This window comes from Protopterus annectens, chromosome 13.part0, assembly GCF_019279795.1.
Source record: "Protopterus annectens isolate FY-2018-M chromosome 13.part0, PAN1.0, whole genome shotgun sequence".
Taxonomy (NCBI): domain Eukaryota; kingdom Metazoa; phylum Chordata; order Ceratodontiformes; family Protopteridae; genus Protopterus; species Protopterus annectens.
The window spans coordinates 258,246,159-258,264,416 of record NC_056747.1 but is presented as its reverse complement, the minus strand read 5'-3'; the positions used below and the strand labels follow the sequence as shown (position 1 = coordinate 258,264,416).

General features: G+C 36.7%; 1 protein-coding gene across 3 annotated transcripts in view; it reads left to right on the top strand.

Moving 5' to 3' along the window:
- ARHGAP45 (Rho GTPase activating protein 45) overlaps positions 1–18,258 on the top strand; it is a 786,168-nt gene that overhangs the window by 544,502 nt on the left and 223,408 nt on the right. For all 3 annotated transcript variants that reach the window (XM_044053816.1, XM_044053817.1, XM_044053815.1), the window contains exons 12-14: positions 5,209–5,346; positions 11,468–11,658; positions 13,050–13,207. In XM_044053816.1, the coding sequence (XP_043909751.1) occupies positions 5,209–5,346; positions 11,468–11,658; positions 13,050–13,207 (487 nt within the window). The remainder of the gene's footprint in view (positions 1–5,208; positions 5,347–11,467; positions 11,659–13,049; positions 13,208–18,258) is intronic.

Below are 18,258 nucleotides of genomic sequence, written 5' to 3'. Positions count from 1 at the left end.
TGCTGTGAGGTGAAAATGTTAACCACTGCACAATACAAATTAAACATTTCCCCTAACGTCAGTAATTTGTCCAAGTATGCACAAGCACTCAAATGACACTGAAATAAACCATTCCTCCCAACGATCCCTTCAGCAGTTTGTCCAAGTATGCACAAACACTCAGATTCCAGAATTAAAGTTTCCCCCATGACCCCTTCAGTAGTTTGTCAATGTGTGCAAGAGCACCAAACTTAAACATTTCCCCCAAAGATCCCTTCAGTAGTTTGTTCAGCTATGCACAAGCACCAAAATTAATCATTTCCCCAAAGATCCCTTCAGTAGTTTGTCAATGTGTGCACAAGCACCAAAATTAATCATTTCCCCTAAAGATCCCTTCAGTAGTTTGTCAATGTATGCACAAGCACCAAAATTAAATATTTCCCCCAAAGATTCCTTCACTATTTTGTCCATGTATGAACAAGCACTTCAATGCCACCAAAATGAAACATTTTCTCCCAAAGATTCCTTAAGTAATGTGTCCACATATGCACAAGTACCAAAATGAATAATTTCCCTTAAAGATCCTCCCTTCAGTAGTCTGCCCATGTATGCATAAGCACTCAAATGAAACCAAAATAAAATATTTCCCTCAAAGACTCCTTCTGCAGTTTATTAAGGTATGCAGAAGAACCAGAATGAAACATTTCCCCCAAAGATCCCTTCAGTGGTTTGTCCATGTAGGCACAATTACCAAAATGAAACATTTCCCCCAAAGATACTTTCAGTAGTTTGTCCATATATGTACAAGCACTCAAGTGACACCAACATTTTAGTTATTTATTTTTTTAGGTATGCATGTATGTAACATTTGTTAACTGGGAAAGTCCGACTAGGATACAGCCTATTTTCAGCAGAGGCCTAGGGAAAAATGCTTTAGGCACATGTCTTTGGAATGTGGGAAGAAACTGGAATACCCAGAGGAAACCCATGTGAACATAGGGAGGACATGCAGACTCCGCACAGAAGGCAGTCCAGCCAAGAATTGAACAAGAGAACCTCTTGTGAGGTGACAATGTTAACCACTGCACAATACAAATTAAACATTTCCCCTGCAAAGAACCCTTCAGTAATTTGTCCAAGTCTGCACAAGCACTCAGATGACACTGAAATAAATCATTCCTCCCAACGATCCCTTCAGCAGTTTATCCAAGTATGCACAAGAACTCAGATTCCAGAATTAAAGTTTCCCCATGACCCCTTCAGTAGTTTGTCAATGTGTGCACAAGCACCAAACTTAAACATTTCCCCCAAAGATCCCTTCAGTAGTTTGTTCAGCTATGCGCAAGCACCAAAATTAATCATTTCCCCAAAGATCCCTTCAGTAGTTTGTCAATGTATGCACAAGCACCAAAATGAAATATTCCCCCAAAGATTCCTTCGCTAGTTTGTCCATGTATGAACAAGCACTTCAATGCCACCAAAATGAAACATTTCTCCCAACAATCCCTTCAGTAGTGTGTCCGCATATGCACAACTACCAAAATGAATAATTTCCTTTAAAGATCCCTTAAGTACACTGCCCATGTATGCACAAGCACTCAAATGAAACCAAAATATGACATTTCCCCCAACGACCCCTTCTGCAGTTTGTTAAAGTATGCACAGGAACCAAAATGAAACATTTTCCCCAAAGATCCCTTCAGTAGTTTGTCCATGTAGGCACATTTACCAAAATGAAACATTTCCCCCAAAGATACTTTCAGTAGTTCGTCCATATATGTACAGGCACTCCAGTGACACCAAATTTAAACATTTCCTCTGCAAAGATCCCTTCAGTAATTTGTCCAAGTATGCACAAGCACTCAAGTGACACAGAAATAAAACATTCCGCCCAATGGTCACTTTAGTAGTTTGTCCAAGTATGCACAAGCACTCAAGTGACACAGAAATAAAACATTCCGCCCAATGGTCACTTTAGTAGTTTGCCCAAGTATGCACAAGCACTCTGATGATAAAAGAAATAAAGATTCCCCATGACCCCTTCAGTAGTTTTTCAATGTGTACACAAGCACCAACATTAAACATTTCCCCCAAAGATCCCTTCAGCAGTTTATCTGAGTATGTACAAGAAGCATACTGGTAAGCAACCCTAGTTACTTGAGAGACTTGTTTTTTTTTCTCTCCCCCCAACACACCAAATGCACCCACAGTGAGGAATTTTATTTTTTAAACTTAAATTGCTCACTGTGGGAGCCAGTGATGAAACACAAGACACTATCTTTCTAGCACCACAGCACAGTCACAGGTCTATTGGGGTGGTGTACAAACAAGATTATGTAAACAGGGCAGGAAGCAAACAAGAGTGCCTCAGATGTCCTTTTAGGACTTACACATTGCCGGTTCCCTTAAAGGGAAATAAATTAAAAAAAAATGTTGATTTAAATTTTTTTTTTTATTTTACATTGACTAATTGCACACTAGACAAGACAATGCCTGGAGAAATTGCCTCATTTCCCCAACCCTAGTTACACTATTGCTTAACTGAGCTAATTAATGCTAAATGATTTTAATTATGATGTAAGTTTTTGCTTTATTTAATCTGTGCATATGTACTGTGTGCTATCCTCCCTGATAGGCTTTTGCAGAGGAGCCAGGAGAATAAACTCATGTTTGAACATTGTTGTTAAATTTGTTTTTTTTTTTCTATTTCAGTTGTCATATTTATGCCAGTTAAATAGCTTTACATAGCAGAAAAATGGGAAACCCACTGAATGCGGCACCAGGAATTCAACACCTTAAATAAGTACAGAAAACAGAAAAACACCTTTTTGTATAATGCTGTCTGATGAAGCTTGGGTCAGACAACAAATTATTTAAGTGCTGAGCGTCTTCTGCGTGGAGACATGCGTGAATGGGCGTACCTTCTTTGAAGGTTGTGCGTCAGGGCTGGTAACTCGGCATGTAAAAATCAGCTACCAATCATTAGTGGACCAGAGTTCTGCTGTGGCGACTCCTAACCGGGAAAAGCCGAAAGACACAACAACAACTGTTTTAAATGACCACTCATGGTCCATTTCCCAAATTTCTCTCACAAGAACAGGATTACTTTTAATCACATTTTTTTTCAGAATACTAGTCAGTTGAGTTATGCAGTTATTAAATCATGATACTAAAGTAATAGCTCTGTCATGTTGGCTCTACATAAAACTTGGCACTAACAGCAGTATCTCTTTGTACTCTTAGCCATCTTATAAACATTAGATTTGACATTTACTATCTACATTCAATAACCCATTTCCTCTGCTCCAGTATCATAGGAAATAGTTGTAAGAAATTCCTGATTTAATGAAATTAGGAAGTAATGCTTGCTGTTCATACCATAAGCAGAACTAGACTTCAGAGGATTATGACCAGGCCTCTGATCATAACCAAGTTATGTGTTTGAGACATGGATATTAAAACATTCACCTTGAGAGTAAAGTAAGCGTATAATACAGCACCTAATATGGAGAAATATGTTGGGGTCAGTGATAGTAACTGGCTTTTTATGTATATAGATGCCAAGAAATTCACCCCAAGAGTGAAGCTTGAGAGTTGAAACTTGACAACCATGTCAATAACACATAACAAACAATTATAAAGAATAAAGAAAAGAATAACATAGACCACCTCTCTGAAGACCATATAAAACCATTTAATGAAACAGAAAAATAACAGAACAAGTGCTTTCGGGTAATCGTCTTCAACAGGTTCATACAACATCTCTAAAACCAGCTAATAAATAATAGAAATTGAACCAATCAACATTGACGTCTCCTCCCCTTCAGGATAGGTTTCACAGAAAACACACAATTAAGACCAGGAGGTTTGTCTGCCATAAATTCAGCTATCCAGATGGACTGTACAGTCTCATTTTTATTTATTATATCTCCACCTCTTACTGTGACAGGTATAATTTGCAAAACCATAAAAGAGAATGTATGAGTATTGTGCATGCTAATATGTTGTGCCAGAGAATTATATCTGGCACTTGTCCTAATATCCCTTCCATGTTGCTGTATGTGATCTTTTAATGACTTATTCATCTTACCTATATAAAATGAACAACAGTGTCCACACTGAGCCAAATAATCCACATTGCTAGTAGTGCAATCAGCATACAGATGGAGAGAATACACTTTATTAGTAACAGAATGAACAAATTTATTTCCCATATTGATGACTGGGAAAGCCTTACAGCGTCTACAAGGAAATGTATCAATCCTGGAAGATATAACGTTATGAGACAACAGGGCCCCTTTGCACATTCTCCTCTTGAAGTTCAGATTATTCTTGTAGACAAAATATGGTTTACTCCCAATGTGTCTTTTGAAAGCATGATGTGTCTGAATTGAATGTTTACTGGTGTTCATAGCTTCTGCCCTTTTCTTTTGTGTATGCTATGTAATTGCAACTAAGTGCATTATTAAAGCATTAATAAAATGCACACTTCTAAAATCATGCTTTCAAGGTTCAAATGTAAATTGCTTAAAAGATTTTACATTACCCATTGTTTATATTAGTTTTTGGTTTCTTTAAATCTTTACCAAGATTTTTTAATGTATGTGTGCCTCACTGAAAATCATTGGGTTAATAACAGATTTTGTAACTTTTACTCTAGTAGAACATTACACTAAACAGAAAAAAAAATCTGCAAGCTCTACTTGAGGGCATATTTTCTTTCATGATGTTGTAACCGTAGGCATTTGGCATACCTTTAACATTTTTTTATTGCTGTCACTTTGCCATCAAAGTCTGCTAAATGCTGACAGCTTGAATAAACATTTGATTCCGGACCGTTACACTAAATTGCTGTCAGTAGTACTTGTTAGCCATATTAAAGAATGTGTATGCCCATTTTATTCGAAAGTATGTTTTGTAGGAAAAAAATGTAATATGGAACTTGAAAAACTGACAATGATTCAATGTAATCAGACAAATGCGGAAACTTTGTTTCTACTACTTTGTAACACCCGTGAAATGTGTGTCATAGTTTAAACTGAAAAAGAAATGCCACCAATCAGTTGTAAAACATCTTCACATTTCAAGTGTTATGACAGCATGCCATTTCAAGGCTTATTTGTAATATTTCCTCTGGAGAATAGATGTGATGCATTCATGCCCTGCTTCTGACACAAATGCTGCCTGACTGTGTTCTCATTGTCTAACTTTTCCTTTCCCCTCTTCCAGGCTACAGAAGCAGAAGCAACATATCGAACTTGTGTTGCTGATGCCAAAACACAGAAACAAGAGCTAGAAGATGTGAAAGTGAATGTCCTTCGACAAATCCAAGAAGTGATCAAACAGACAGACCAAACCCTGAAATCAGTAAGAAAAATATAACTGCTGTGTTGTGCACTGTTTTGCCCTGCTGTACCTCACACTTCCATCCACATCTCTCTTATTCATTCTAAAAGACACCACTGTTTTATCTCCTGCTCCTGATGTCACTAATTCCTCAGAACTTAATGTAATTTATCCTACTCTTCCTTCCTTTCAACTATTTCCATGTTACTACTGATGGTTGCTACCTGATGTAGACTAACTGTACCATGATTTGGCTGATGATGTTTACTCATTTCATTGGATTACCAAGCCTTACAGGTTTCCAATCTACAGATAATAAAGCATAAAAATTAAGCCTGCCTTCCTCAAATCCCCTTTTTCATTCTCTCCGTGGAATATTTTCTTTATCCAGTATTTTGAAAACCAAATAATGCCAGTTGTTCTGAACTTCTGACATCAGTTTTTATACTACTACTCATACACAGCCTTTCAGAAGCATGAATCTCAGATATCAGCTGCTTGGTAGGTACGTATGTGTATGCACATATACACACACACACACACACACACACACACATATATATATATATATATATATATATATATATATATATGGGTCCCATTTAGGTGATCAAAGTTTCAGAACTTCGAATCTCATATGGCCGACACAATATAATCGAAGTTTTAAAACTTTGAACACCTAAACGGAGATCTCCATACAGCACGGAATGGGAATTTTCCCTTCTCCTCTCTGCAGTTTGATCTCGGAGTTGGTATATTTAAATAGTGGGGGGGGCTTGCCCCCCTGCATAAACATGTAGTAATTTGTATTTGTTTTTTTTGTTTTTGAGTGTTCGAAGTTTTAAAACTTCAATCATATGGTCCTGGACATATGAGATTCAAAGTTTTGAAATTTCAATCATTCAGTAGGGATCTATATATATATATATATATATATATATATATATATAAAACTACACACACGCACACACACACACACACACACACACACACACACACACACACACACACACACACACACTGTGTGTGTGCGTGTCTATTTATTTATTTTATATATATATAAAATACACACACACACAAACATATATATATATATATATATATATATAGCAATTTTTACCTTCAGTTGGTCAACATCCTGATGGTAAATCATTCTACATCGAAAATGGAAGTGTCAGCTTCCTCCTAGTACACATGGTACATGCAAATATTACTTGAAAAAAAAAACTATAAACAACATCCCTCCACATCCCCTGCTAATTACATATACCAACTCTGACAGAACAATCCATAGGGAAAGGGGATGTTCCTCTTCCCAAGGATTGTTGATTTTACATACCTGTAGACTGTCTTTATAGTCAACCAAATACAGTTGATTAAACAGATGTCAACCAAAATAATGAGATGCTGTCCAGTGGTAATTTTCTATTACAGAGGAAACCAGGGTAATAAGCCAGCATATTAACCTGACAGTCCATGTAGCAAGCAGACAGAACTGACAGATCTGCCTTCTAGTAACGTACAGACAATCAGGAAGATGTTGAAGAATTCTATCCTGCTAAAATAATGTCATGAACACATATGTGTATTAACAGACTATCATAATTACATGTGTGCAGTGTTTCCAGGTCTTTTGGTTAGATTTAAAGGAAATAGTTTTATTTATTTATTTTAGTTAAGGCTGGACTGTTAAGACAGACCAGCCCCTAGCTAGGTCACCCAGAACCCTAACAAATTACCATTTAGCTCCCATCTCTGCATTGTCTCTCTTCTGTGGTAGACGTATTCCTACATGTTAAAATGAATCTTCAAGCAGAAAGTTTAGAATGCAGCCAGTAATGCAGTCAGAGAGGAAACAGGCTTATAATGGTGATCTGTCAGAGTTTCACTTTCTGTTATATTCTCACTACATGCTTCCATGTTTAGGGTATTTCATTCTTCTCTCAACCTTTGATTGGCACTATCCAAGGCATCAGAATCCTAACAAAAGCTAACTTCCCCATTGCAACACTCCGTACCTACAGGAGAAGAAATAAGATCTCCATTGCAGACTCTTGGCTATTGCACTCAACTGAAGGTCACCTACCAGGCTTTTATAATTAAGAGAATATGTAACTTTCTAAGTTGTTCCACAACTGGAGATATTTCATATTTCACCAGGTATGGATGATTTAGCACATAAGGAATGTTATATTGTTTCCCAGACATCAGGAAGATTAAGCATTAATGTCAGTTTCTTTTTTTTTTTCAAACACCTTTATTGAATTATCACTTGTGACATAGGCAAAGTTACATTCATGTAAAAGTAATCAAACTATATTAACATAACAAACATTATACTTCACATATATTACTATACATCATACAGCCTAAGCAATATTACATAAATCATTCAATTCCTGCTTTAAGCATTAATGTCAGTTTCTATTGGAAGCTTCATGCCCATATCCCCTTTTTAGGTGGAGACTTCCTGTACCCCATATTAAACATTCATGCTTTGAATCAGCACATCTTGGAGAAATGAGAAACTTGTTCAATACCATGAAATCACAGAGCACAACAGATTCAGCTTTGCTACATCAGTTGTGATCAATATATTGGATTCCATTCAACAAGCGCATCTCAGTAGAAAATCATATTAGTGCAGTGTTGCTATATCTGCACTAAGTAGAAAGGTTACAGCACCTTGCATTATGCACCTTTTATTTTTCCTGAAGATGGGACATTACCACAGTAGGAGAATAAAAAAAAAGATTGTGTAAAAATGTTCCCAGAGCTTTTAATTTTTTGATTACAGTCAGATTTTAATTGTATGAGTACAGAAGTGATATACAGGAAGGTGTAGAAATGATGCCAAGAGAACTGCAAAGGCCTATGACATAACAGCTTAAATTCCATACAAAGTAATGCATCTTAAAAGTAAACTCCAGGAAAGCAGCATATGGCTGGAGGGAGATGGGGAACGGGACCTGGGGTAGTCCTAGCAGAAAATGTAAAAGTAAGAAACATGAGAGAGTAGTAATGAAAGCTGGTAAACTACCAGAGTTGTAAGGCTGAAGTACCACCACATTGTTGGTGTAGTTTTAGCCATGAGTGCGAAGTTTAAATGGGCATATTTTACTAGGAGTGAGTACATATCTACATCAGTCATGGTCATGCTGTGATCGTTAATGGCATACTTCACAGTTATTTAAAACATTCTTACCTGTCAGAATAACTCCACTACATAATAGGCCTTTTCCTTTACAGTAAAAGTGATTATGCATGCTCTGACACACTGACTACAACCAATACATTTACTTTGTCTCTCTCACACACACACACACACACACACACACACACACACACACACACACACACACACACACATGCGAGCGCGTTAATCAGTCCTTAGCCATAGCAGGCTAAAAATTCATTTGCTTCTTTCTAAACCAGGAAACCATTTACTTCCAAAAAGAGTTCTTCAAAAACTTCTATTGAAAACATGCCTCATATGATTATGTCTCTCAATATTTTATTTGCCAAAAATTGTGTTGGTGTTGCAGCCAAACAAAGGATTATATCTCTGTAAACATGCAAGATAAACCCTGCTCATCTGTTCAAGAGCTTTCCAGTTTATGAGAACAGAGAACGGCACACTGCTCTTCTGTGATAACAGGTAATCAATGCAAATTATGCATATCATATCTGCACAACATTTCAAAACAGCAACATTAATACAAAAAATGTGCAGCTTAGATGGCAAGTATCACTAACCGGGAATAAGCCGAAAGAAGAAGAAGAAGAAGATGGCAAGTATCACTGCAAAATTGTATGCATTAGTGTTGTGTACTGTACAAGATAGAACCATTTGTTTGCCTGTAGGTCAAACTGCTCTTATGATACCAATGCAGATCTGATAATATTCATAACTGCTTTACCAAAAAAAATTACATTTCAGAATCTCATCACATTACCCACTATGTATTTATGTCACTTTTTTTACTAACACCCACTGATTGCATATGCTGCTCCTGACATGGCAGTATCACAGTTCATTTTTGCATTATTAATGTAAATATGGAAAAGGTGTTATTCTTCATAACTTTTTTGTCAACACTCTTTAATAACTTCAACCTTGTAAATCCCATGGCAACTACTTTACTATGTATGCTTAGCAAATAATGTCATCTTATAGCTTCATCTTGCTGCCTTACTTTTAGAAATTATCTGTTCCAAGGCTTCAAAATTAGATTTTGAAAAATACTGCACATACTTATGTTATGACTATAGGAGTCTCCTGATTAAAAAAAAAGTATACTCTTACAAGATACATACAGGATTTTTCCTTTCCTGATAATAAAACTCTCCTAAGAAGTAATAACTAAAATTACCCTTTCAGCTGAAACAAATTCAGAGATCTGCAATCCAAAATTTGAGATATATATATTTTTTTATTATTTAAGATTTTTCACACACTTGCCACCATATTTTAATGGTGATGCTTTCTGACTAATTTGCTGAATGGATCCTTTTACAGTGGTACTTCATGTTTGGCACTGCTTAAAAATATATTAAGTCAAACAACTATCCACAATTAATGGCTATTTCTTAGAAATAATATGTAATCATTTTCTGTACAGGCAGTGCATACTTTATACACCATTTTTTCAAAGCTGGGAGCCATCCATCCTTATAGCTCATTCAAAGTCTCTACTTTAGGGAGTGGCTATGGCTGTGATGTCAGAGACATTAATCTCACCCACCCGCAATCTGAACCTACCTATCAACTGTACCTTATTACGAGGAACGTACTTCATTTGGGGGTCTTTAAAAGTTCATGTTCCTCGAAGTTCCACATTGAAAGGCTCTGTCACACATTCAATGTTGGGACTTTTTTTAAGTGATATCCATGGTAAATAGAAAAGAATCATATTAATTCATTAAAAGAACTTTTTTATAAGTAAAACTAGAATATTTTAACCATCCTATGACCTTCCTAGTTGAAGTTGTTAGCAAGCTGTCAGTATATGTTCCACATTTTGCCCATTTGTTCCACATCATGAGGGCTAGTGTTCCTCATTTCAGAGATGGAAGGTTGAAAGCTATAGATGTGAGGTTCCCAGTCTCCACTAGAAGTTGTACAGGTATATGGCTTCCTCAAAACCTCCCCCCAAGGATAACAGAGATAGCCATTGACCACTAAACCCTATCCCCTCCGGCTGAACCTACCAACAGCTCAAGTCCATTCTTGAACTACACTCACCAGTGTTGCAAATGGATACCCTGCCTGTGTGCCTTTAGACTGACAGCAATTTTCATTTCATTAATTTTAGACTGACAGCAATTTTCATTTCATTAATTTTCATTAATGTGATAACTGTTTTTTGCTCTTTTTCTGATGTATGCTAGTTGCTGCAGCTTCTATCTTCACCAAACACAGTCCTTCCATCTCCACTATTGGATATCATCTACCCACACAGTGAGGAAGATTCCTAGTTTGCTGCCATTGGGAAAGGTCTTTTCTCTTTTGACAAAGCAGTTTTATATGACTATGATGTCTTCATATGTCATTCATGTCTTCATTTTTGTTTCACACATGGATCAAACATATTGTTCTAGGACCCATTCCTGAAGCACCCTCACCTACTTCCTCCATTTCTTATAAATACCTAAGAAAAACAGGAAACACACTTCCTGTTTGTCTGAAGACTGACATGTGCATGATACCATGAACCAGCTTTGTCAACCACCCACCCACCAAAAAAGGTTATGCACTTGCAGCATCACTGTTATTATCATTAGATGTTACCAAATACACTCTTCCACATATCCCCCTACATGGAAAATCACCTATCATAGATTTACTTGTTCCTGGCCATCTAGTCTGCTACGAATCTGGCATCATTACTGATTCTGAGTTATCAGCACTACATATGGATAGCCCACCACCCCACACTACTGGTTCTGCTTGAGTCTGTGTTACTGTAAGATACTGCATATGTGTAATGATGAGTTTTGCCTGACTAGCTAATGAAGAGAATGATTTGTGCTGCTGTTAATCAAGTTAATCTGAATGAATTCAGTTTGACATTAATTGATCACTCTTTTTCCTTCATCTCATGCTTCCAGAACCTCATTGTTCCTTCTTCTCATGTCACAGGCTACAATATCATATTACCAGATTATGCATATGCAGACTGCACCCCTTCCTGTCCACTACCAGACACTCTGTGAAAGCAGCAAACTCTATGACCCGGCCCAGCAGTATGCATGCTATGTGAAAGAGTTGGAAAAGGAAAATGAGCAGCACAACAATTACGACTTTGAGCCATATGTGCCACAGGTCACATGGTAAGGAAGTCTGCCTCCCAGTCACTGTATAGTATATTAGATTACTGCTGTAAGTGTACAAGGTCCACAGCTAACTCAGGGATATGGTTTTATGACTGGTGAAGATGTCTACATGCTAAGCTATTAGTAGCATCCCTAGCTGGGTGACTGGAATGTAGGGTTACATATGGAATTTGTAGAAATGCATCTTCATCCACAACTGGACAGCAGACACATCATATTCTACAGTCGCAATGACTCTTGGGGTGGGAGACAGACCAGATGCAGTTAATGGCTCTCTGGAGAGAAAAGTTAATCCTCTTTACGAGAGTCAAGCTGAGAAAAAAGAGATTCCAGTGTAACCACAGACTCACAGCAAGCTGGTACAAATGTCAAAAACTTGAAGTGGGGCTCAGACAATGCACAGAACTTCAGTTCCCTGGACAAGAAGGTACATTAGTGCATTATAAAATCAGGCAGAGTTTAGCAATCAGCTATAAGCAAGGAAGAGTATCAAAATAATTCTATTAATAGAATGACATGCACTTTGCATTATTAGTGACCAAGATTGGGTTTAGCACAAGTCTTATTACATTTTTTTAGGTAATAAAAGATAAGGTAGCTACAGAAAGCATGTGGGTGTATCTAATTGTTAAGAAGATCTTCTAAAGAAAGAACAAAATTACTGAAATATATATTTTGCTTACACCCCTGTGTGTACGTTACATAAATTGCCACTACATGTTTGCACATCACAGCTGTGCATTGGCATGTCTTATTATGTTTGAAGTATGGTTTACATGTTGTACCTTATATTTTACCAAAATACCTTTCAAATTACTCAGACTGTTCATATCCAATGCATTTGTTTTTGAATTCATTAAAATTGTTAAATGCAAGGATAACCCGATCTTGTTTGTATTTTCATGTCTGTATTAAAAAGCCAATCTCCCTAAAATCCAGTAATGTTTCTAAAATGGGTATGTTTATTTATCATGGCTGTCTCTGCTAGACGGCCATGAAATATTACTTCAAGGTGCCACATTCATGCCTCTCTGGAAGCATATGAAAGATGCAGATGTTTCAATCTGCTACATGACTGCCATGTATAGTAAATAATGCCATGACTGACAAGTAGTTGATGACAGGATGCCCAGCATGCTCCTTGATGATAGCATATTGTTTTCATGGCTCTGGAGTAACATGGGTATTTAATGTGTCTTATCAAATTTATGACAGGTCTGCTGCTAGTACTTCCAATAACTCCACTGAAACAGCTGTCCATATTCTCTGCAAATACACTATCCCCAGAACATGAGTGTGCTTTTTACTGATAATTAATGAAAAAAACAGTCAATGGATATGACAACAGGCAATTACCCTGTGCTGTCTGTTTCTGCTTTGTGTTCCAGGTCTCCATACATTAGAACTCGGAAAGGCAGCTTCAATGCCCATGACTATGCTGCAGGCTCCGGATCTGAGACCCCTGGTGGTACTCAGTCACCAGTGGAAGAGATAACTAGTCTTGAAGGGGCAATTCTGAAGGAGAATCGGAACCCAGAAAGAAGAGGTGAGTCTCCCTCCAGTAGAGAAGCTGGCTGGAGCAGAAACTCTGTTATGAAAAGTGCCATTCAAAAGCAAGCTCTATTCTGATAAAAAATGTATAGCTATATAGCATATATCTCATAAATGTAAATCTATAAATTAAAATCAGTGCAGTGGTGCTTTTATACTTATTTTTCATTTTTTTATAATCTGGCTTTCTAGTCTCTTTTCCACTTATGGTGATTTTTTTCTTCTGATTTGTTGCAGTTTCTCTTCCTTTAGCATGCTTAGAATACGTTTCTGGTGCTATGTTTTGGACAAGGCATTTTACCCTCAGATAATCCCTACTCCATTTATACATTACTTTCCTGTCAAATAAACTGAGATCCCATCTGAATGAGTTGGTGGTAGCTTGGCTGGATGTAAAAGATGCCATATCAGTTATAGAAAACAGTAATGTTCTTTATTAACAAAACCATGATTATACACAATGCATTATTCAAAATGATATACAAGAAAATACATAAAATGTCATGTCAAATCATGGCAATTATTAGTGAAAAGCAATCAAAAACAGATCAAAATACTCCTCCTCATCCTTTATATCATTGGCATAACTGAGTTTTTTTTTTCAGAACATTGGCTAAACACCACACTTTACTGCATGGGACTTCATGGCACCACACCAACCATACATGCTTGTTAGTGTATAAACTATCTTATTCATCTTGTTTATTCAGTTGTTCCACTTTCTACCATAATCATAGGCATATGCTTCAAGTAGTCACATTTATATATATATGAAATACCTTACTTCAAAAGATGGCTGCCTAGAGTAATGGAAGAATCTATGTTGCACACCTTCTCCAACCTAACAGTCTGCCTATTACACAAACTTGCTACATAACTCTTGTACTTCATTATCCCTTTGACTGGAAGCTTTCCCAAAGAATATCTCCAAAAAAATCCTGCCACTCCATCACCCCTTTAACTTTTTTACCTTCTAAGTATATCTCCCCACTGAAAAATCATCATTCATTTGTATTCATCTTCCAAAAAATTACCTATCCATAAATCCCGAAGTCTATAATTTCCCATGATTCTGTAAAGCAATGTTCCTTTCTTCCAAGGAAATATCCTGTATTGAAATTCTTTTTATTTCCCAGACTGTAAATGTTTGCCTATTTTTTTCCTAAAGCAAGCTTCCCACAATCTTTTTTTACTTAGATATGTAAGTCTTTCTAGAAAGGATTCCTCTCTCCTATTCACATGATATAACAAAAAGTTTAAGTACAAAGAAATTAAACACACACACACACACACACACACACACACACACGTAAACTAATGTTTTAACACCACCACCACTATCCCAACACATTCCTTGTATAACATATTTCTCCATTTCTCCATATTGGGTTAAGCCTTGACCCCCATGAAAGAGAAAAGACTACATGCAAAATCTCTTTTCTTTTCTCTGTCCAAAACATAAACACCTGTCATATAACTAGGCATAAGGTTGCCATTGATAAGTCATCTTTTTGTATGCTAACTGAAAAGTATTCCATAAGTCAACAGCAACTCACATTTAACCAAAAAACTTCTTGCCACTTCCTAGCAGCCCCATAGCAAGAAATACTTATTGCATCCCAGACGAACTGTGTTCATTTAAAGGCACAGGAGCTGGAAGGGCCACAGTGGAAGGATGGAGGTGAGTGTCAAATATCTGCTCACCCATTGTGGTGAAGGGAGGCAGCCTAGGCTTGCTGCAGTGATCCTGGTGAGCTCGGTGTTGCATAAGGAGTAAGAAACTTAGGAGGTTGGACAACACATGGAAGCATGCATGAACCTCTCAAGGGTGGTAACTGCAGTGTTGGCAAGGCTGATGCGAGGTGGGGGAAGTAAGGGTACACTCCCACACAGCAGTATGGCACCACACCAGCATTCTCAGCCTCCTCACTGGCCATGTATGTGGGCTAGGCTGAGCCTGGGACAGGCTAAAATGTATATGGTAAGTCCACTAAACAAGACGAGGAGCTGGTGGCCGCTAACAGTTAACTGTGGGGAGTGAAAAAAACTTCTTGCCACTTTCTATCCACAGCCTACTGTTGTCCAAAGAACATCCCCAAAGTTGTAATCTTTGTCATATTAAAATATTCTGATATCTGTCCCCTTCTCTCCACACCTCAAACACTAGGATTTATTCATTGCTGACCATATGTCTGCTAATTCACCCTCTAAAACCCTAAGCATAAGAGCTAACCATTCCTTATTCCTGGGAACCATCATTAAATCATCAGCATAAGTAAAAAATTGGGGTTTTATATTCTTTTTCCTAATTTTCATGTACCACTGTCCCTCATGTGTCCTTCCACATACACAATACTCACATTCGTTATCAAATAAAAAAAATATCAGACCACTTAAGGGGCAGCCCAGCCTAACCCCTTTATTCATGTCAATGTAGTGGCCTCTCTACCCATTCACCAAGGACATAATATATGATTGCTTACATACTGTCTTTTTAAAAAAAAGTCTAAATTTCTCCCTGAAAGCACACCTCAAAATCTCCCATACCTGGGCATGAGAGAAATTGTTATATGCTTTCATTATATGACAGACTAATAATAAGTCAACTACCTTATTTGTTTGCACTATTGCCATATCTTTTTTATTACCAGTGATAAAATTAATATCCAGTTCCCAGCTACTCAATATATTCCTCTGCCAGCACAATCTGTCCTTATTTTCATTCTTAAATGCAACATTTTCATTGGTATCTTGTAGTTACTGTTACAAAAGGCTGAGGATCTCCAATTTCTAATGTCCCTTCTGCTCTCTTTCTTCCACAAGAAACTTGGCCACTGTATTTAGTGTCTCCATTCTACTTATACTTACTATTCATTAAAAAGATCTAACGTGTTTTTTTTTTTTTTTATTATTATGTGTTATACCTTTATACAACTCATACCCATTTCAGTCTTCCCTGGCATACTATTAACCTTCACCACAGCTAATGCCTTATTTAACTCATCTAGTTTAAAATTACAATCGTTTATTTCAATTCTGCACTAATAACAGGAATTTACCAAACCTTCATCATTATAGTTTGGTCTTCTGTGTACAAACACTCTACATATTTGTTAACAACATCCATTCGTTCTTCCTGCATATACCTCTCATCTCCCTCAATATCAAACAAGCAGAAAAAGAAATTCTTGTCTTTACAAGACTTTATTTAAAAAGGCAAGATCTCTTCTTTTCTGACTTGCAAGAATTACTTTTGCTTCCACAGATTCTTCTCCATTCGCTCCATATTTCTAGAATAAATCTCTCCCTCTCTTTCCATAAAATACCTGTCTTCCCTTCTGCAGTAATGACTTATACTTCAAAATTAAGTACCCATATCTCTTTTTATCTTCCCAGAGATGTTTTCTGTCAAATAATAAATACTCAGTTTTATATTTCTCTGTAAGAGCAATCTGACAGTCTATATGTCTTTATCTTCCCATAGGTCCTGTTTCCAAGCCTCAGTTTGACTCCATTTATTTAACCACTGTGGACATTTCAAATTAAAAGTTGGAGAAAACAAACTAATCATATTCTGTTTTAAAGTGACTGCTGGTATATGTAAACGGACATAGTTTTCCATGTTGAAAGACCCCAACTGAATCATTGCCCTACATTGCTTAACATCTCAAAGTTTTCTTGAGATTACAGTTAAAGTCTCCAAACAAAATAATGGCTGAATTAACCAGTAAATATGTCCTACTCTATTAAAAACTCACATATTTGCCCATAATTAGCACTACCATATGTCATAATTAGTCTGTAGGCACATCCCCAGACAAGAACATCCACCAACATGCCTCTTTCCATGGAAATATACAAAACAACCTCCACTGGTAGAAAAGCTTTGATACATAAAACCAGAATTCCTGAACAAGTCTCCCTACACTAGGACCAAAGTACCCCATCACCCGCACCTTTTACAATTGTGTCCTCTTTTTTAATGAAATAGATCAAATACATGTTAAAGCACTCAAAAGATAATGTTTGCACCCACTTCAACACAACCAATCATTATAAATCACTAGCAGCGCTGCTGACATTACATCCTAAGAAAGAGAGAGAGATTAGACAATCACATTTACCTATTTCTTTCTTCTTTGAGTAATTTTCTTGTGCTTCCATTTATGAACCATTTTTTTGGATCCAACCTCTCTAGTATTACTGATCAAGGAATCTGCAATACTTTCCTACCTCTCTTCTTCTGAAGCAGACACACCACCTTTTAAACACATATCTTCTGTCTTCTTCTCTAAACATTGGGAAGGTAATGCATTGAAAGTAACTTAATTTTGTAAAAACAAATCAAGTCCAGGAACACAGCAACAATTCAAATCCTTTAACGATTGAGCACTTTCATATTAAACTTCATCAGAATCACAACCAGCATAGCTGATTGACTGGTTAATATACTCTACCTAATAAATTCACATGACTATCCTCAACCAATAACAATACATAGAAAACTCCCAATCAAAATATAATTGTATAGATTTGATCTGACAAAACAGTTGATATTTCACACACTAGTTAAAACGCATACTGGTACACATCAAATAAACAAAATAATAAATAAAAAAAAACACTAAAATGCAAATTATTAAATCTCATGGGGGGAGGACCTTGGGCTGATAAGATAGAAGAAAAAGAGCTCCGTTGGCAACTTAGGTTAAATGCCATGCCCCCCCCCCCCCCACCAAGGTTTGAACGATCATGTTTCAATTGGATGTATATTAAAGTTAAAATCTTATGAGGTTTAATCATTTGTATTTTAATGTTTTTTTTATTTATTATTTTATTTGATATGTAACAGTATGTGTTTTTAACTAGTGTATGAAATATCAACGGTGTTGTCAGATCAAATCTACATAGTGATATTTTGATTGGGAATTTTCTATGCATTGTTATTGGTTGAGCATAGTCATGTGAATTTATTAGGCAGAGTATATAAAAATCTATACTGGTTGTGATTCTGATGAAGTCTGATATGAAAGCGCTCAATCATTA